Below are 21,421 nucleotides of genomic sequence, written 5' to 3' on the forward strand. Positions count from 1 at the left end.
AAAACGAGACTTCGCGTCAAGGATATTTCACGATCCGTGTGTGTCGGCGGACACTCGCATCGACAACCATGACGAATCAATCCTCTCCTCGATCTTGCCTGCTTCCTATTTAATTCCATCCATCCCTGATGTAGTTCTACGAAAATTCCGATTCTCAGGGACGATTTGTCGACCAAGGATTTGGGAATCTATATCTAGAACTTTTCCAATTTCATCCATGCAATTCTAGAGAAATTTTGATTTTTATAGACGATATCAAAGAAGAATTTAGGAATCTATATCTAGAATTTTCCCAATTTCATCGCTGCAATGCTAGTAAAATTCCAATTTTTTAGGGACGATATCAACGATTTAGGAATCTAGAATTTTTCCAATTTCATCGATGCAATTCTAGAGAAATTTTGATTTTTATAGACGATATCAAAGAAGAATTTGGGAATCTATATCTATAATTTTCCCAATTTCATCGATGGACACTATAATTCTAGAAAAATTCCGATTTTTAAAAACGATGTGGATTTAGAAATCTATATCCAGAATTTTCCCAATTTTATCGATGCAATTCTAGTGAAATTTCGACTTTTATAGACGATATCAACGAAGAATTTGAGAATCTATATCTAGAATTTTCCCAATTTCATCGCTGCAATGCTAGTAAAATTCCAATTTTTTAGGGACGATATCAACGATTTAGAAATCTAGAATTTTTCCAATTTTATTGATGTAATTCTAATGAAATTTCGATTTTTATAGACGATATCAACGAAGGATTTGGGAATCTATATCTAGAATTTTCCCAATTTCATTGATAGATACTGTAAATCTAGGAAAATTCCAATTTTTAAGAACGATGTCGATTTGGAAATCTATATCCAGAATTTTTCCAATTTCATCGATGCAATGCTAGGAAAATTCCGATTTTCAGGAACGATATCAACGAAGAATTTAGGAATCTATATCCAGAATTTTTCCAAACTTTTAGGGACGATGAAGGATTTAAAAATTTGCTTCGAATCGACGAACAAGTTACTTGCTCGTAAAGCGTCCAAGATAACTCGTTGTCGGAGAATTAAAGAAAGTTGTCCGGTGAACGAGTTAGGGACGCGAACAAGTACTCGTACGAGGCGAATATAATTTCTTTGGCGAGGCGAGTTTCGATCAAATCCGCGGCGAGCGTGTAGCCCGATACCGGTTTGGTTACATTGGCTTCTTTGAAAGTGACCGAGCGTATGAACCCAGGCTTTCGAAGAAGCGGTTGGGAACGAAATCGGTGAAGTAACGTATAGGTAGTACACGTTTGCGAGAGGCGGGTCATCGGTGGACGGAATTGCGACGTGATTGCTCCTTATTAGGAATGAGTCCGGCGATGACTAGCCGGGGGAAAACGGCGATTGTCTGGCCGGCGGAGGAGCATCGTCCTCTGCCTCGTCGCGTATCCAGCCGAGATCCGTGAAACGGATCACCAATTAGGGCCACAGCAATTTCGAAACTCGTTCTAACAGCGATCCGACCGAACGTATTTATCCTTATCTCTCTCTTTTTTCTCTTTCGTTTTCCGCACCTTCTCGTCTTTCCAACAACAAAAACAATCGCGAAATTTGATTACACGAGATCTTTTCTTTCGAACGAAGAATAGATTAGACATCGAATTACAATTTTCGAGTGAATTTTTCTTTTTTCCTTTTTCTTCTTGTTCGCAGTGGTCACTCGAACGAACGGCTGTTTCTCCGAGACTTCGTATCTTGCACGGCTGGCAGCAGCGGGGGTCGTTTGGCAAGATGGTTACAGCCGGACAGTTTCGTAGATCCCTCGAAATGCGAGGCGCTTTACTCGAAGGACGACATGAAGTGCGGATGCCCGGCCATCGTCACTGTACACACCAGAGATCAGTACGGGGATATCGTTCATGTACCTAATTTAAAGGTACGTATACACATGTATGTATGATCGATTCGATAAATATCATCGAACGTTGTCCTGTATTCAATGTTCAACTTTTCAGGTGGAAGTGAAGGCAGTTCCTATAGAGAAAAAAGACTTGGGAGATTCGGAACGAGTTTCTCAACCGGACCCGTTGACGTTCGGCGGCCATCCCCAGCCGCCGTTGGACGTGCCGTACGAGGTCACGATCAACAACAAGACGTGCTTCTACGCGATTACGATCATGAAGGCTTATCAAAACTATTCGTTCGAGGAGTTGAGGTTTATGTCACCGGCTATAAAAAGAACGAGCGAGAGCATGCTGGTCAGGCCGAACGACGATGGAAGCTACAGCGCTGCCTGGACACCGTCATCCGTCGGATGGTATTCACTCGTCATCACCATAGACGGATACGACATGGAAGATGTAAATATTTATCCATAGCTCACCATCTTCTCTCTTTTGAACCCGTTCATCAATCTCGATCAATTTTCGCATAGAAATACAAGGTCGAGGTGAAGGAATCGCCGCAAGGTATGCAACCGCCCACCCAAAACGTTGTGAAGAAACCGCAACATCAGCCGAGCAGGCTTAGAAAGTTCGTGGCGAAGAACAGCGCTGGGCTGAGGATAAGGGCGCACCCGTCCCTTCAAAGCGAGCAAATCGGCATCGTTTTGGTCAACGATACCATAGCGTTCATAGACGAGGTGCGTTTAAATCTGTCTAATGAGAGAAAGATCTATCTTTCACATCCCGTCTTTCTTCTTCAGATTCACAACGACGACGGCGTTTGGCTACGACTGAACGCGGAAACGATCAAGGAGTATTGCAGCAGCAGCCACCTGGAAGCCTGGTGTTTGCAGTACAATCAACATTTGGGGAAAACGTTGCTCCTCCCCGTGGAGGAACCCAAGTCGATCTTGGATCAAGTGATCAAGGAGACGATATTACGGAAGAGGCCGGAGATAGTTGACGAGTATGGGGAAAAATTGGAAAGATTGCGTTTTGAAACTCGTTTTCGCGCTCAATTCGTGATTTCGTTTCAGTAAAAGGAAGACGGTCACGTTCGACGGTGGTAGAAACATGGTGGTCGTGAAGTGCGGCGCTTCCGGCCACAATATTAGAAGTAGGCCGGGATTGAATGCGGCACCGGTTGGCAAATTAGCGCTCGGAAACACGGTCACCATTCAAGAATACGTGAGTATCCTCGAATATCGTGTTATAAAAGACGAAGATACATCCCCGTTTATGTTACACAGTTCGTGAACGGCGAGGGGACGTGGGTACGCATGGACGACGAATCGATGGCCAAGTACTGTTTCCGGAAAGGCCGGGTGGCCGAGGGCGAGGCTTGGTCCCTGGCCGTGAGCAAGCACGGGGTCACCTACATGAAGATCGAGCAAGACTTGGAGAACGAGCCGATGGAAAGGAAAACGGCCGCCCCGGATCCGTCCCTCTCCTCGCCCAATCACCACCACAAAGGTTTCGATTTTTCCGCGCCTTCCGTGAGTCACGAGGGCTTCAATTTCACCGCTCAAAATTTAACACCAGGTACAGCAGACTGTGGAGAGGGTAGTAATACAAATCCATACGTTTTCGGTTCGTACAACCAACACGATTCACCATCAGGTATCATTGCGTGAAAGCATGATGTCGGATCTCTCGACCCTCCCGCCCTGCCTATTATATATACATAGTCGTTCATTTTTTTCTCTTTTCCATCGTCCACGCGCCAGGAAGCGACAGATTCACCCCGGAGAAGGCCGACGTCTCGCCCAAGTTCTCCAAGGCCTACTCGAAAGAGAGGGTGGTGAAGGAGAGGGAGAGAGAGGGGGGCGGCGGGAAATTGAGCGTTCTGCAAAAGTGGTTGAGAGGCGACGACAAGTGTCACGGGGAGAAAAGAAGTTCGCCCGGCAAGTGAGTGGGGGAGGGACGAGGCGGGGGGACGAGTCGCGCAGTGGGATTAGTTTCGTTATATAGTTTTGCCATTTGCAGAGATTTCTCGGAATTCGTCGGCGTGTCCGTGAAGGAATTGGTGAAGGCGATCGGGGAGAGCCGGGCAAACGGTAACGGGCCCACGCCACCGGAGACACCGAGAAGATTGTCGAGAAGTTCGTCGCCGAAGAATCCCCAAGGTGGGTCACCAAGATTTCACAGCCCGTCCTCTAGCCCGGTTCCGATACCCGGTACGTATACTTTCCAACTCGAAAATCGCTGCAATACTCTCCGCGACAGACTCTTTAGACGTCTATCGTCTCTTTTCTTTTCCTTTTTTTTTCTAACTTGTGATCTCATTCTTAATCTCTCTCTCGTTCATTCACGCGTGTGTCTTACTTCACACTTTTGGCACCGTAACTTTGGTCCGAGGAGGGAATCGTTTCAGAAGCTGAGAGACCCGATAACTCGATGCTCGTAAGATGTATAGCAGATCCAACGGATATATCGTTGGAACGAAAACCATTAAGTTTGAATGAAGTCACACACACACACTTTCCAATTTAATTAATTACCTTAGTCGAGCAAACGAACTTTAGGATGATATTATTATATAAGATATATTTGTCGGATTAGTTATAACAGAATAGTAATGTTGCTCTTAGCTGGGTCCAGTCGGCAGCCAGTTGGTTCTGGTAATTGCCTCTTCCCTCCTGCTGCTCATGCACCAGGTACTCGTTCCTTTCCTACTCGACATAACCCTCATTCTGTACCGTTAACGATACATATATATAGTGTATATATAGTGTTTAATTGTTGTTACTTTCCTTTACTACACTTTACACTGATGTTTTTTCAAGAAACGTACAATTAGCACCTTATCCCCTTGTTGATGTGTGCGACTATCACTAAGATTCAACTGCATGCGGATGATACTACATACGTATATCATTTAAACACAATTACAACGAATAATCAGTTGCACGTACAAGTACAACCTTTTTTTCCCCATTCGAGATAGAAAGTGGCATATATAGTGCACATGAGTATATGCAGAGTGAGCCTAGAGTTTAGTTTATATAAATCGTAACACGTTTACATATAAATTCTACAAATTGATCCAAAAATTATCAGGTGGGAGAAGTTTGATAGGAGGGGGAGATAGTATCAGCAGCAGCCCTGTGCTCTGTGGCTCCCCCCGAAGTGTCGGCCTCTCCCCATTAGGTAAGGATAAACAACACACGTAATATATAATTTTTACACCAGATCGTATCGTATTACTTTTCGAATCGTACCACAAATCCATTGCAACTTGGGCCAATTTCATTCCATTTTCGCGCGGCACGAAATTAACATAATTGCACGAAGTTTATGCGAATGTTACATCCTCTTTCTTTATATTTATACATACATATACATACGAGCAATGTTCGTGAAAAGCAAGGCGAAACGTAACAAAAATTTGAGATCGTCGCGCTAGAGAGAACGAGACTGGAAAGTTTTAAACGGCTCATCTAGATCTGATCTTTCTCTTTCAAGTCTCCGGTGGGATGATAGACAGCGAGAGGTCGCAGCGACGGGGATCGACGCAAAGCGACACAAGTGCCTTGGTCAGTAGTCTAACTAGGGACCCTTCGCAATCTCCAAGTGCCGTCAGCACGACTGCCAATACCCGCGACCTCTCTCCAAGCCCAAGCTGCAGCTCTTTGCACATGAGATCCGAGGGCAGTATAGCCAGTCCACCCGATACGCCGAAGCAAGAAGTCGTCGGGGTAAGGGATCCGTCTCTTTTCGTATCAAAAATCTATCAGAATATAGTAAAATAAATTGGTTCGTTTTTCGCGGAAGGATTCGCAAGAGAGTCCGAAGAGGGTTTCGCAGGCGCAAACGCAAACGAGTCCGGACAGCGCGACCACGGCGATGAAGGGACACTTCAACATCGGCTCGACGGGGCCGAAAGACGGGGCCAAGTTGGGCAGAAGGGATCACGCGAAAATAGCGAAGACTAGAACGAAACGCACCATGTCCCCGACCAACAGCCAGCAAACGACGAACACGAATCGAGCGTTGAATCTGAACAAGGACAAGGTGAAGGAAGCAATCAGCCCGTCGGTGGCCGAGTGCTTGAGAGCCGTGTTCGCGGCATTCCTCTGGCACGAAGGAATCGTGCACGACGCGATGGCTTGCGCCAGCTTCCTCAAGTTTCATCCCAGCTTGCCGAAGCAGGGCGCGCTCGTGGTCACGAGGCAGGCGGTGATACAGACGGCGGACAAACAGAGGCAGCAGGAGCAGAAAGCGCGGCAGAGGCACTCGGTCGAGGTGATCAACGCCGGCAATTACTTGTACATACAGCCGAGCACGGTCGAGGCTCTGACGCGGTCCGCGGCGAACGCCAACGCGAACAGGAACAGGAAGAAGCAAAAAACAGTGATAAAGGAGGAGGTGCAGGAGAACGCGAAATTGGACTCTCTGCCGGAATTTCAAACGGTCGCCGTACTACCGCCGGCCCTCAAGAGTCTCGTATTCTTGTGGGAGGAACTGAGCAGCAACTGTCTTCAAACGATAGAGCAGCGATCCGTGTTGCCCAGCCCGATCTCCCAGATACAGACGATGAAGTTGGGGAAACGGCCGGAGAAGCGGCCGCGGGAGGACAAAGCGAAGGAGCGCGAGAAGAAGAACAGTAGAAAGAAGAAGGAGTGGAAACCGGTCGGTAGAGGGAACGGGAGCGAGGTGTTGGGAGGGATAGAGCGTGAGACGATCTGCGAGTTGTGCGGTATGATGTTTCCGCATCCAGTGACATATCATATGAAAATGATGCATCCTGGCTGCGGATGGCACGCAGGTGGGAAAGGGTATAACAGCGGGGGGAATTATTGCATTGGTTGGGCGGGGAATTGCGGGGATGGCGGTATCGGTGGAAGTTCGTGGTACCTTATCTGCGACACGTGTCGCGATAAGTATTTGCGGGCGCGGAAATTGAAGCTCGCGAAAAAGTTCTTGACAGGAATGACGAAGAAGAAGAATAACGCCTCTGCCAAAGTTGTGTCACCAGTTAGTAGCCCCAGCGGGAACGAAACGCACATAATTATGAAGAACAATGCTATGTTTCTCTTAGACTTGGCTAGCGCGTCCGGATTGAATATCCCGAAACAGCAGAGGCGACCCTCCCAAACATTGTCGTCCGTGGCAGAAAATTACAGTCCGCCGGAAGCAGCTGGACCGTTTCCACCGACTGGCCCGTTCCAGTGTTTGCAAGCATTGGGAGTCCATCATTCGCAAAGCCACGACGAGAGATATTACGAGGAGACGTTAAGGCGTCAAAACGGACATCAAAATGCGTACGAGGGCAATGTGATGGCCAACACTACGAACGGAAGGGTAAGTTATAATATTATATCCTTCGTAGCGAGGATTATTTGTAACTTTTTTTCCTTTGTTCGTCCAGCCTTTGTCGGAATGCCCTATGAGCGATAGCGACGGGGAAGGTGGTAAAGGTCGTGGGATATTTCATAGATCGGTATCGATGTCCACTGGCGCCCCATGGACCAGGAATTCGAACGATGGTAGAGTCGTCATGATGAGAAAACGAAACAATAGTAGCAGCGAAATGAACACTGGTTCGTAAACAATTGAATATCAATTACAAAGACTTGGTACGGAATAGCAATATTTTTATTATATTTTTTTATTATAGATGCTGGATCTTCTCTTCTGTGTTACCCTTCCGCAGCTCTACAAAAATTAGTGCCATCGATGAATCAGTCGGCAATTGTCTCGACGAATCAAGAAGAAGAAGTCACGACTAACGATAGAATAGAAATTCTTATGAGGCCTGTGATGCTTTTTGTCCTCCAACAACATAATCTGCAACATCTCCAACTTGCAATGAAGCAAGCGTTGAGACGCGCTGCTTGTAGAGTTTATGCGATGCAAGCGTTAAACTGGTTGCTAAGAAGTGTGACGCAACCTATTTGCCTTCACGATTTGCTGTGGTGGTTCATTGCATCTCTAACACCTACTATACCACCTGATATTCCAGACACAAATGACGAAGACAATAAAACTGATAAAAAGGATGATCACGTAAGTTTATATATATTTTACATTGAAAGATTCAATTTCTTTAATTCATTTCACGATTACAAATGAATTTTCTTATTATGAATTCATTTTTCACTGTATAGAGTGTATTGTTAACAAAATATTATACTTTTTAGGAGATGATTGGCGTGTGTGAACATCCTCTAAGCGATCTTGTCATAGCAGGTGAATCTGTTAATCCATTACCAACGGTTTTTCATACTTTATTGCAAACTATAGCAGACTTGATGCTTTTACCACCCCCTGGTATGTTTCTTAAAATATAATATTATTTTACACGGACAAAAATGGCAAAACTTTAATTTTTTATTAGGTTCTCCTTTGCAACAAGCTGCCATTCGATGTTGGGGCATTAAATTTACACCTGCGGATCATATGTTCCTCCACAGAAGTCATGTTTTCAGTAACATCAGTAAAATACTCTCAAGATCGGAAGAGGAGGAGGATATTACAATGAGCATGCATGAAAGTCATCAATCGATTCATTCCCAACAAGTTAACAGTTGCGTGGAAGTCTTGAAGGATTTAACGTGCGGTGTTGAAATTAAAGCATCGAGTAGGCAAGCTATGATAGGCAGTTTGACTGATAATTCAACGGAAACTTTTTGGGAATCCGGTGACGAGGATCGAAATAAAACAAAGACGATAACTATCATTTGTGGCGCTCATTCTCTTCCTCGAATGGTGTACATTCATATTGATAACTGTCGTGATCTAACGGTAAGCTTTATATAGAATCTTAATTCATTTACGATTATTTACATTTTTATACTCGTTTTATTTATTTTACAGCACAAAGTATCTAGTGTTACATTTCAGTCGGGTAATAATGTGGATGAAATGATCAAATTGAGAACTGTAGAGGTTGAAAGCCGTTCCGCTGGATGGATTAACTGTCCAGTCACTGGTAAAATCGTATAATATATTTTTGATTATATTATGAAACTATTATGAACGTCATTCTTACATTTCTTCTAGATCCACGTCATGTTATTGTCGGTCTAAAATTGAAAGGTCCGGATAATTCTTTGCGTGTACGACAGATACGAATTTTAGGTGAAATTGAAGGAGAATCTTTGAAAATTGAGAAACAATTGAATGCCCAAACGATTCAACAAAGAAATTGTGAAACGGAAACATTAAAAGTATTTCGTTTAATTACTTCTCAGGTACAATTAATTACATATATTCCTCGACGTAATTTATATATTTACAACTATTACAAATATTTATATAATCTTTTATTTGTCAGGTATTTGGCAAACTTATACAAGGTGAGCAACAACAACAACAAATGGACACTACGGAAGGAACTAACGAAGACTTGGAAGACAGTAATGATCTTCGCGAGCACATGGTTGGAATTTTATTCAGTAGAAACAATTTAACCCATTTACAAAAACAAGTTTGTACACACATTGTCCAAGCTATTCAAAAAGAAACGATTCGTCTGAGAGAGGAATGGGAGGCACTATTATGTTCTCCGACTCCTGCTAATAGCCTGTTAAGTGATAATAGCGATTTGCCTAAAGCAGCGGATGCATATTGCTTTGAAATGTTATCCATGGTACTAGCCTTGAGTGGTAGTTCAGTAGGACAGTATTATCTATCGCATCAATATGGATTGTTGAAAGATTTGTTGAGTTTGTTACATACTGGATCGGCAAGAGTGCAACGTCAAGTATGCATTTCATTTTTTCTAAATTTTATATTCCTAAATTTTAAATCACGAGTTTTATAATATAATAATATTTTCAATTATTTATTAGGTGACATCTTTGTTGAAGAGAATTTTACCAGAAATTAAACCAGAAGTATTAGCTAATGTTATTAGTGTCAAACGATTACCACCAACAGATTTTAGTATTATATCCGCAAATAATGGCCTTTCTCATAATACTGAATTTGATGAACATTCCGCGGGAATTCTTGACGTTTTCTTAAGTTGTATTGCTAAGGCACTCACTGTTCAAGTTAAAGTAAAAGGAAAAGAAAACAATGGGAAAGCCTTGCAAAGTGTATCATTAGCTACTAGTATTCATCCAAAAAGTCAAGTTGGAACAAGATGGTGGTTGAGAGGATGTATGACTCGAAAATTAGCTGAAGTGATAATACAACTTTTGAAAGATATGGCATCGGTATGTACAATTTAAATTAAAATTATTAAATTAAATAAATAATTTGAGATTGAAATATTTAATCCATCTTATATTATTTATACTTTTGTAGGGAATAATTTGAGATTGAAATATTTAATCCATCTTATATTATTTATACTTTTGTAGGGAAAATTGTCAGAAGCATGGGCATCGGTGACTAAAGCAGCTATTGCGGAAAATATCTTAAATCTTACCAGATTGGATGAAAGAAGCCGTGATCCAACTGAATGTCTTAAAACTCCAACTTTATGGCTTGCCCTTTCTTCCTTGTGCGTTTTAGATTCTGATCATGTTGAGAGGTTGTCTTCGGGTCAATGGAGCGGTACTGAAGGACAACCGCCACCTCCTAGAGTAAGAATATTAATCGTTTTAAAATAACAATTTTGTTATTATGTACACATTCAATATATTTCCTACATTTTGTATATTTAGCCAACGTGTAGTAATCATGACGATGGCGAAACAACAGCAATTATTCAATGTAATGTTTGTGGAAATTTATGCTCAGAATGCGATAGAATTTTGCATTTACATAGAAGAACACGTATGCATATAAGACAAGTTTGCAAGGAGGAGGAGGAAGCGATACGCGTAGATCTTCATGAAGGATGTGGCCGAACAAAATTGTTTTGGATTTTGGCGCTTGCCGACAGTAGAACGTTAAAAGCTTTAGTGGAATTTCGTGATGGTTCGCCAAGAAAACCCGTTGGTGCTACATCTGGAATTTGCAGATTTTGCGGTACTACTGGAAATACAGGTTTGCTAGCTGTAGGAAATATCTGCGCAGATCAGGATTGTCAAGAGCATAGTAAAAACGCGTGCAGCAAAGTACACGTATGTGGACATATTTGTGGAGGAGTGCGAAACGAAAAGAATTGTCTACCTTGTCTACATAGATGTTTACCAGGCAGTGATTTGAAACAAGATGCTGATGATATGTGCATGATTTGCTTTACGGAAGCTCTATCTGCTGCGCCTGCGATTCAACTACAATGTGGACACGTTTTCCACTTGCATTGCTGTAGGCACGTTTTAATGAAAAGATGGGTGGGACCTAGAATAACATTTGGATTTTCTCTTTGCCCAATTTGTAAAGTTCCAATGGAACATCCTACTTTGACTGATCTATTGGCTAATATAAAGGAACTTTACGAAGATGTCAGAAGAAAGGCCTTAATGCGGTTGGAATACGAAGGATTGCACAAGTAAATATCCAATACTGGATATTAAGAAACGTAATTAAAATTACATTTTTACATGATCATTAATTTTTACAGAGCGGAATCAACATTTGGACCGGGAGGAAGATATCATGAAGATCCTGCTGCGTACGCAATGGAACGTTATGCGTATTATGTTTGCTACAAATGTCAGAAAGCCTATTATGGTGGTGAAGCACGATGCGACGCACAAGTAGGTGGAGAAACGTTCGATCCTACAGAATTAGTTTGTGGAGGTTGTAGCGACGTGGCAAGGGCTCAAATGTGTCCGAAGCATGGAGCAGACTTCCTAGAGTATAAGTGTCGTTATTGTTGCTCGGTGGCAGTCTTCTTTTGCTTTGGAACTACACATTTCTGTAACCCCTGCCACGACGACTTCCAACGAGTCACCACCATTCCAAAGGGTGAATTACCTTCGTGTCCTGCAGGTATTCTTTTCTTATCTTTTTTTATTTTAACAAATATTATGATTCTACATCTATATAAATATATTACAATTCTATATTTATACTTATATTTAACTATGATTTTTTAAATAGGACCTAAAGCAAAACAACTCGAAGGGGACGAATGTCCTTTACACGTTAAACATCCACCAACTGGCGAAGAATTTGCGCTTGGTTGTGGTATTTGCCGTAATGCGCATACTTTTTAAGATTCTAAAACAACCTGATTTGACTATGGGACGAAACTCTTTCATAATTTATACTTCATAATTTGGCACGATAGAAGTTGCTCTTAAAACTATTGAATCTTACAAATGCAGTATATAAACGAATATAGTTCGATATAAGTATTCTCATAATTAAAAATACGTGTGTCTAAGTGCTATGTGTATATCGATTTTTAAGAATTCTTATAGTGATCGCAAAAGTGGAATTGATGCAATATACTTACAAAAAGGAAACATATAGACACAACTGAATAGCTGCAATTATAAGTGAGAATTTGATGATGCGTGAAACTATAATATTTGTTAAGTATTACATAAGTCGTTTTTATTGGTAATTTTAGAAATTACTAAAACACATAGAGAAAACAAAAGAATCTTGTGCATATATTAAACTTCCATACAAGACAAAAAAAGAAGCTTGTACGTGCATAAATCATACACATTGTAGTGATTCTTTGATAAAATATCTTAGATATAAATTAGTATTTAATCTTTAAAATATATATATATACATATATATGTATATATGTATGTGTGTTTATGTGTATACGTATATATATATATATATATGATATAATTATATATGGCATAGAAAATATTTAATTATTATTGGCAATGATCCTAATTATATATATAAATTATATATATAAGAAGATTATGTATGTGAAAGAAGTGTGTTATTTAAAAAAATATGAATTAAATTGTGGTGAATATAAATTTAAAAGTAAAAATTGATATGTGTATGAAAAATTATGATTGATAATATATGAATTATTATTAGTATTGTTGCTCGACATACTCATAAACTTTGCATTTATTATCTTATCAACCTCTTATGTTTTTATACTTTTCCAAAGGAATAGAGCGTACTATTACATTTTTAATGTTATTTATTTATCAGCATAATGCATTGTATTATGTGCGCTGCTTGCGAAATGATAGAATCATTGTGTATATTCATAAATGAATGCAATGTATGAACGATAACTGCGAATCGAGCGTCGATTGTTATTATTTGTGTTTCAACTTATCTAGTGCAGATTAAATGAAAATAATGATCGCAACGGAAAATGTTATTCTGTTATTTACCTCTGATTTTATAACGAACATCACATCTGTCATTCGAATATGACAAGAATTCGAGAATCAAAATCAGCGCACTTTTCGACTGCTACTGCCGACTGATCGATCCAAGATGGCGATGTGCATCAGCGCCACGACACGGCAGTTTGTCTTAAGCAGTGCGAAGTGTAACGTGTGTGTGTGCGCGCGGTCCTGACGTTTTTCGCCTTGATCAGCGGTAAGTAGCCTTTATTTACGACTCGTGCAACAATAGTTATATAATTCCAGAGCCGCGTGAGTTATGTATACTCGTTCGTTGAGTGGCCTTTGGCGGGAAATATGGCTTTTCTAGAAGGAAACGATCGTGCAACCGCTTGGTTGGAGATGATCTCCTACGCACGTTCGTGCCACCCTGCTAACACTGCTGTCAACTCGCTCTGTTTATTTTTACCACAAATTGAAGCCAATTACAAGCCGGGAAATAGCTTAATTGAACAAAATTAGACAATTTCTTCTATTAAAGGAGAATCTTCCAGTGAAGATTTACAATTTACGTGTACCGATCGATTCTTTACCAATAGAAAGCATTATAAAAAGCAATAGACGGATGAACTATATTCTTATGCGCGTAGATTTCTTCTTTGACTCATGTTCCCCGAATATTTCTTCAAAGTTAGGTCGTCAAGGTGTAGAATTCTTGCCAAGTTGTCGTCTGCTGTATCGATACTTAACCTCACTTTGCTCACTTAACTCGAAGTACTGTCAAGTTACAGACGCTTTCGAGGCTAAGTGGTCCTTGAATAGTCATATAGTCGATATCGTCTATAGAGATACAATGTCTTTCCATTTCGTTGTCCAGCAATGAAAACAATATCAAAACTTTATCCGAAAATTTATATTTAACGAATATTTTTTAAATTATCCAAAAAAATATTCAAGTTTCCATAACGATATCAAGAAACTTATAGAATCAATCGGTATGCATAAAATTTTAATATTAACAACTGCGTTCCGTGAATTATGATGAAAATCGATGCTGTGCGCAACTGATTATTCTTGTACTAAATTATTGTTTCGTGAGGTGAGTAACGAGAGAGTCGCCGCAGAGCACGTTTTATTTCGCATGCAACCCAACTGTCGATAAAAGTATTTGCAAAAATTCGACATATTACTTTTCGCAATTTGAATACATGTTTATTTATACGATCTAACATATTCGTAACAAAACAGGACATCGTAACGATTGATTGAGACTAGTTGCGATCGGTGACATACCAATGGGAAATATGCTTCGCGGGAGCCATTAGATTCACGTGAAACTGGTTTTAAACACGTGCGTACCACGCGGTCTAATGCATTTCACGCATCTCACGCATTCGACCATCGAGCACGCGCTTGTCGTTCACAGTGAGTCGTTTTACGCACATTATCATCCGACAAACTATACTTCGTTGACGACAATGAATAAGTCGTTTTTGTCTGCTTCCGTTTTCTCTGGATATGGTATTATTCGTTGAGTATCAGAAATAACCTTAGCAAATTATTTTATCTCATTTAACGTATATATTCCTTTAATTTTTTCTTTAGCATAATTTTTCATTTATTTCTCATGGATAATTAGAAATTTTTATTATCGAGTGAAAACATTGTTCGAAAATATTGCGTTTATTTACGTTCAATTAATCCAATGATTGTGTTTCGTAAAATTCGAATAGAAGTGCTCAATGTTTAACGTGACAGTAATCTCTATGATTACTGCACAGTTTGGAACTCCATCGTTGAAGTTAACATTACCGGTACCCCGGAAAACCAGTTTCTGTGAGAGATCATCTTGTCCCGTTATTTTTATGGAATCGTATGCATTGCACCAGTACTATATGTCGCGGTTGATACTTTCACATACTGTGTTAAAGACTTATATGAAACTTTCTTCGTTTTCGATTGAAACCAATTACGATCAATGTTAAATTCAAATGTGTTATTAAACGCTACGTATATAGGTTCCTTTGACGTATACGATGAATAGGCGATTGTTATTAATATTCATTGAACATTTCCTTTCTTTTGATTTTATTTGCAATAAAATATTTACAAATACGAAAAAAATATTAAGATTTTATATTTTAAAATTTTTTTAATTTAAGAATATTTAAATACTTCCATAATATTTAAAAAAAAAAAGAATAAGAATTTTTAATTATTCGTTAATTTATATCAGCAAACTTATATATACTACATATGTTGTTTTCTTAAATTGAATCCTAGATTCTAAAATTAGTCTGCTTCTACGAGAATATTCTCTTCGCATGTAACGTATTTCACATATATCGTTTCTACCTTCAAGATTAAAGTACAACATAATTAAACACTTCCTATACTTTTTCAAATCTTTAACAATTTAGATCTATGAGCCTGTTTAACCCTACATATTTAACTATGTCATGCATACATACGGAGTTTGTCAGTTGAACAACGTAGAGGTTAGGTACATCAACTACGTTAATCGAAAATTCGCTTATAAGTTTTGAATAAATTTTTGATTAAAAATTTTAATTTATTAGAATTAAAAGTTAAATTACACTTTTGTCAATATAATTTTTTCTAAAATATTTTTTCATTATAAATTACTCTTTATAATATTTATAAACACAAGTCTATTATTAATATCACTCAATTTAGGATTAATTTACTGGTAATAGCAAATACGTTAAAAATTGTCGTAAAATAAATAATCTTATTTACGTTTTTTTTTTCGATAACGATTACAATTTTTGATTTATGAATATCATGTAGTTTTTTGTTGTTTCTTTCTTCGAAATAAATTTATTTCTTGTCCCAAAATATGTTTCAAGAAAAATATCCGCATATAACTAAATTTATATTGTTTATATAGTAACTGTACTATATTTTATTTATTTATTTATTTTATTCGAATAAATAAACATTCTCTCTCTCTCTCTCATGCACACATATACACATACATCATACATTTTCAATCAGAATTTTCCACGATCTGGATTTCTCATAATTCGATAATCTTTGTCTTAAATTTGTTCTCAAATCATCTCAAAGTTCTAATTGTCTACTTCGATTTGTAATTATCGAATTCATCAATAGAGGAATGTATTTAGAAATATCGTCGATTTTTTTCTGAATTTTCACCAAAAATACGTAACTTATCCTTTATTGCATCGCGTTAAAAAGTTGAGAAGGCGTCATTAACGCATCGGTGACCACTTTAAATGCATTAATTGGACGTATGTCGTCCACAGCGATAAATGACTCGAGATAAATGATTTTGTCGCGACGTCTGGTATGTTCGTAAAGGAGAATATTTTTATTCTGGTGTAGAAAAAAAAGAAAGAAAGAAAAAAAAAAAAAGAAAAAATTTGGAACAAAAGAAACGAAAACTGAATTTCAATGAGAAACAAGTTCGGTGAAATGACTTTCGATGTCGACTCAATCCCATTTTCGCTTCATCAAAGAGAAATTCAAACTTTGACTACTTACATTAGACACGGATTGAAGACATATCCAGCCCGAGATGTGTATTTAAATCTCAAGTTTCATGGTATTCAGACTGTGACACCGCACGGTATATTGTAATTGCATTAAAGCTCCGTCAACGCGTACGCTCTCATTACAGAGATTAACGGCGTTTTAATTGCGTTTGGAGTTATTTAAAGTTGCGTCCGTCGGTTTAGTCTTCTCCCGATGAGCTTAATTATCCTTTTCTGCACGCGCTCTCTCCTTTTCTCCTATTCAAATGGTGTTGCGTGCGTGCAAGATTTCTACGTTCCGAGATCTTCGTGATGTATAGTTGTGGGAAATCGTTGAAATTTTAATCATAAGCACGCGTGATTTTCAGTAATTTAAAACGAATATTATTAACGATAAAACTATTCCTCGCCATTTCTCAATACCACTTTTTTCTCGATAAAGAACTCGAAAGCCTTGATCTGTCATTTGCACCAATGATGATTTATTTATCATTAAATTATCCAAACGAGCACACAATAAAATTTTTAGAACGATGTTTAGAATATTAACCCCGTCGTAAATAAAATATTTTATTATATTTGAAATACATAAAAAATTTAGATTAAATTGAGGTGATTCTCTTAGAAAAAAATATATATCATAGGTGCGTAAATACGTAATATCGTTAAATACGCGAGATAACAAGTGGCGCCGATTCTAATAAATACTTTTTCATCGTATTATTTTTAGATTGTGCGGATTTTTGAAATTATCGTTATCAAGATGATATCAAATAACTAATATTTCGAAAAATAACTATATTTCGAGGAAATCTTATCTCATTTTACCCATTCGTAAATTACTCTTAATTATTATATATCTCCTTGAAAAATGTCCTCTTTTAAAAATTCTCAGTCTCTCCAAAGCGTGAAGAAATGAAAGATCCAATCACTTACGATTCTTCGAATGTTAAAAATTCCCGAGTTTCGAATATCAGCGGGGGCAACGTGAATGCATTTTTACGTTTTCTGCAACTTGGAACCGGTTGCAGGAGGGACATCTCGAATCGCAATCGTGACCCGCGAAGATCAAGGTCGTGGATTCCGTTCGCGATGAAACTCGCGGTGGTCATTTCTCGAGATAAGCGTAAAATTTGCATGGGCACGAATCGGAATGGTTGCGAGCGTCTGAACGCGTCATGGACGTAGGCAGAGAGAGAGAGAGAGAGAGGAGAGAGAGAGAGGGAGAAAGATTCGCTCACGCGTGTACACAGGTGCGTGGAAGCAAGGTGAATGCGCTTTCAACATCGCGGAGCACCTTCAGTCGTATCTTCTTCCTCTTCCTATCAACACTGTAGACGGTGCATCGCCGCACTCGCGTGCCTTATTCTCGGCAACGTTGGCCGCTTCACGGATAATCCATTTCTGATCGAATTGCTCCCATTTGCCGTGCCGTGATCTGGTCGAAGGTACGATCGAGGATGGGAAAGGGACGACACGTGGTGAAGCGATCCGTGAACGGTTCCGTGATTCGATCGTTTTATATTTAGAACAGTCGAAGTGTTTGCTTGCGCGCGATTCGAAAAAATGCTGTGTGCATGCGGAAGGTTATAAAGCGCGAATTTTCATGTTGTGTAGAATGACTTTATAGAAAACATTCGACCTCGTATAAATCTAATAGCGAGCGGGAAGGTAAATTTGTTGTCTCGTGTCGTCAACGTGAGAAGCGTGGAACGAAGTGTCTCTGAATAGTTGAAAGTTTCGTAGTGATAATATTTGGTAACTGATCTGAGGAGAGAATCACTCGATGAATATCGCGTATGTCGACTCTCGACTCGCTCGTATTGGCACTTGACCAGTGTCTCTCGCTCGCTGTTAATTAATGCCAACGTTAACCCTTTGAACATTGACGAGTACTTGAACTCCTGCGTAAACGTGTCTTGAGAATGATTGATAACGCTTTCGAACGTTGATATCCTCAGTGTTGTTTGCGTAATAAATTATAGGGAATTGAAAAGTGGACAGACACTTCGTATTCCTTTTCCTTCCAAGATGTTTCTTATTAACCGAAGTAGAGTCTTACTCGAGTGATAGTGAGTATATACGTATACACTGTTTCTCGGTGTTCGTCAATTTTTGAGACGAGCAATATTTTCGAAATAGAAATACCCGATTACCGTGGCAAGATATGGGAGAGGAGCTTTACCATGGTCGTCGTGGCTTCATCGGCGATTACCGTGATTGAGGATTTTTCGAAAGACACTTTGGGAAGGTAGGAAGATTTAAATCGTATTATCGTATTTTTTTCGTTCAATGTTTGAAAAATTGCAAGAAACTGTTACGAACGTAACAGCGTAGCCAACATAATCGTTCGCGTTACCATAGAACCGTAACGCACGAATGTTTTCAGTTAAGGGTTAAAGTCTCGCTCGAGTTATGCGAAATTACAGAATAACATCTCTTGCACTCGAGCTGCGCCAAGCAGCTAACGGGCACGACGATCGGAATGAACGCATAAAAACGCCGCGCTTAACGTTGCAACGGGGATGCTGGATTATCTAGAGACGCGCTACAAGAAACGACATTATTTCACGGTATTGTTACCGTGTCGCGGCAACAATTTCTTTCCAACTCGCCTCGCTCTACAACCAAGTCTAAACCTTATCCAAGGTTGAAATGGAAAAACGAAGTTCAATCGCACGATTGGAATTTCGTTTCACGCGAAATCGTTTCGTTTTAAATCGTCGAAAAAAAGAAAAAGAAGAAAAAAAAAGGAAGCTACACGCACACGCACACACGGTTGTTTTTTTAGGTCGGTGAAATTTATCGAGCCGTTTCTCCTGCTTTGGTGGATAAACCACCGCGTGCCGTTCAACGATCGAAAGTACATTATATTCGATCGCGATTCGTAGTCACGATCTCACCTGAAATCTCACGAACTTGACCTCTTTCCTCCGTTCCTTTCCTTTCCTCGTACCTTTGTTTCCCCTTCCGTTTTGCAAAACTTTGTCTCTCTTCGAACGAAGAAGCTTTTCGTAATCGATACCTCAACTTTCCAAACGCGACGTTTCGTCTAACCGTTTCGAAGTAACGGTGGATACGAGAGAATAATCCGTCGAGTATTTCTTTGTCGAGCTCGATTACTCGGCGAGAGTTTATTAAATGCGTCATTTGGGAAGCTCGATTCGGAACGCGGGAATTTCTCAGTATTGCTTATCTCGATTGGGTCGTGTAGCGAGGTGTCTGCGGTTGCTAACTGCGAGAGAAAGAGGGAGACGTTAAAATATTCGTCCGATATGGATGTGACGGAACTCGGGAGATCATGAATCATTGATAAAACGCAGCCTTATTCGACGATTACGTTCGCGCCAGGAGTCCACGGTTAATGGGACAATTGCGATTCGATAATTTCTCGGCTGCCAACGTTTTACATCATAATTTCCTTCGCTCTGCTTTGGGATAGATTTAAATGACATCAATCGCGAAAGTAAGAAATTCTTCTCTCGATGAAAAGTCATTTACGAATAGAGAGCTTCGCCTTCTTATTTATTAGTCTCGTTCAGAACCGGATGATTTAACTGTTGATTCACGATGACTTATATCTCAGGAAAGGAAGGAAGAAGAAGTTTCAGACGCTTCGTTGTTACGAGGCTTTGTCGGAGAAGTTTGACATTAAGCGAAGTTCTAATAATAAGCTTTGAAGATGCGAAGTTGCGGGAGGCTTAAGCTTCGCGAACTTCTTACGAAGAACGAAACTTTCTTAAATCGCGAGATCTTTCATTTTCTCCCCTCTTTCCCTCTTCTTCTCTCATATCAAGTTGTAATGCAAACAAGAAATTGACGAGAGCGCAAACGTTTTTTATATTTAGTCGAATTTGGGAAAAAATTACGTTTCACGTTTGACGTATCGAGGTTTGGAAACGTTGATTTATAAACGCGACGCGTGCTATTTAGGTTGATGCATGCGATGTCCGTTCGGAATTTTATATCGTTAAACTCGCGTTGTCCATTAAATCTCCTCGTCGATCGTTATTAATCATATTAAAGAAGAAGAAATTTGTAATCAAAAAGCGACTTGCCTCGCTTGCGCTGCTTGCCTCAACGCTTGAAAGAGGAAAACATCGTGGAGGGGGAGGAGGGAGCGTGATGGTTGGAGGGAGATAGGAAAAGCACACGGTCAATTAAAGAAAACACGCAGTCCGGAACGGACGTTGCTCCACGAGGTATCGTTGTTCGCGGATATAATCGCGTATAAATATACGCGGTAGTCTTTTTTTTTCGCTTTAATCTCGTTTAATTTATCAAATAATAATGAAAAATTGGTCGAGATTAAAGGCGAAATGTTTCAAAGTTAAAATTATTTACACGCATAATTATTCAATAAGAGTTTTAAAAAAAGCATTGTTTCGATCCCGATAATTAGTTTTAATTTCTCGTTCCCGGATTTGAATCAACACCATCGAAACCATCCATCTTATTTCTCCGTTTTCATTGTTCATCGCGCTCGAGATTCAATTTCTCCGCAGATCCGATTGTAAATGAATTCTCTCTTCTCGTTGATTAATATTTCCAATCGAGTTTCCCTCATTGTACGATGCAAATATTTCGGAACCAGCCATTTTTTTTCTTTATCCGGAAATTCTCTTTCATGTATTTCATGTAAAATCATTGTTAAATCTTGCGCGCCTTTTTTTTCTCTTTCTCGTTTCAAATTTATCGAAGTAACCGTTTGTCGCTTACTCTTTTATTAATTGGTTTTCTTACACGTCTTACTTTCACATCGTAAACCTGTCATCGATAGCTGCCCGTAAATAATTCCACGTATTACCCCGTCTATAAACGGAATGTCGTATATTAAAGACTTCGATTTA

General features: G+C 39.5%; 2 protein-coding genes across 16 annotated transcripts in view; both read left to right on the top strand.

The window, feature by feature from the left end:
• The window catches only part of LOC551203 (E3 ubiquitin-protein ligase MYCBP2), a 176,350-nt gene extending 164,208 nt beyond the window's left edge, over positions 1-12,142 (top strand). For 3 of the 13 annotated variants that reach the window (XM_026446225.1, XM_026446227.1, XM_026446231.1), the window contains exons 31-54: positions 1,701-1,923; positions 2,003-2,347; positions 2,422-2,628; positions 2,692-2,897; positions 2,968-3,118; positions 3,181-3,550; positions 3,658-3,838; positions 3,902-4,107; positions 4,522-4,587; positions 4,991-5,080; positions 5,396-5,628; positions 5,705-7,234; positions 7,302-7,473; positions 7,551-7,939; positions 8,074-8,203; positions 8,271-8,677; positions 8,750-8,864; positions 8,936-9,126; positions 9,210-9,638; positions 9,727-10,095; positions 10,243-10,467; positions 10,549-11,321; positions 11,394-11,764; positions 11,876-12,142. In XM_026446225.1, coding sequence (XP_026302010.1) covers positions 1,701-1,923; positions 2,003-2,347; positions 2,422-2,628; positions 2,692-2,897; positions 2,968-3,118; positions 3,181-3,550; positions 3,658-3,838; positions 3,902-4,107; positions 4,522-4,587; positions 4,991-5,080; positions 5,396-5,628; positions 5,705-7,234; positions 7,302-7,473; positions 7,551-7,939; positions 8,074-8,203; positions 8,271-8,677; positions 8,750-8,864; positions 8,936-9,126; positions 9,210-9,638; positions 9,727-10,095; positions 10,243-10,467; positions 10,549-11,321; positions 11,394-11,764; positions 11,876-11,991 — 7,495 coding nt within the window. In that variant the 3' untranslated portion in view covers positions 11,992-12,142. The remainder of the gene's footprint in view (positions 1-1,700; positions 1,924-2,002; positions 2,348-2,421; positions 2,629-2,691; positions 2,898-2,967; positions 3,119-3,180; positions 3,551-3,657; positions 3,839-3,901; positions 4,108-4,521; positions 4,588-4,990; positions 5,081-5,395; positions 5,629-5,704; positions 7,235-7,301; positions 7,474-7,550; positions 7,940-8,073; positions 8,204-8,270; positions 8,678-8,749; positions 8,865-8,935; positions 9,127-9,209; positions 9,639-9,726; positions 10,096-10,242; positions 10,468-10,548; positions 11,322-11,393; positions 11,765-11,875) is intronic. The other 10 variants (XM_026446229.1, XM_026446228.1, XM_026446230.1 and 7 more) reach the window with 10 other exon arrangements.
• Positions 12,143-13,220: 1,078 nt separating this feature from the next.
• LOC410771 (WD repeat-containing protein 47) overlaps positions 13,221-21,421 on the top strand; it is a 61,216-nt gene continuing 53,015 nt past the window's right edge. Inside the window, exon 1 of one of the 3 annotated variants that reach the window (XM_016918148.2) lies at positions 13,221-13,309. Coding sequence is in view for 2 of the 3 variants with exons in the window: in XM_016918144.2 (XP_016773633.1) it covers positions 18,758-18,822 (65 nt within the window). In the remaining variant the exon portion in view is untranslated. Of the gene's footprint in view, positions 13,310-18,042; positions 18,823-21,421 lie in introns of those variants that run through there. The other 2 variants (XM_016918144.2, XM_006557369.3) reach the window with 2 other exon arrangements.

Source organism: Apis mellifera, linkage group LG1 (genome assembly GCF_003254395.2).
Source record: "Apis mellifera strain DH4 linkage group LG1, Amel_HAv3.1, whole genome shotgun sequence".
In the NCBI taxonomy this organism is placed as follows: Eukaryota; Metazoa; Arthropoda; class Insecta; order Hymenoptera; family Apidae; genus Apis; species Apis mellifera.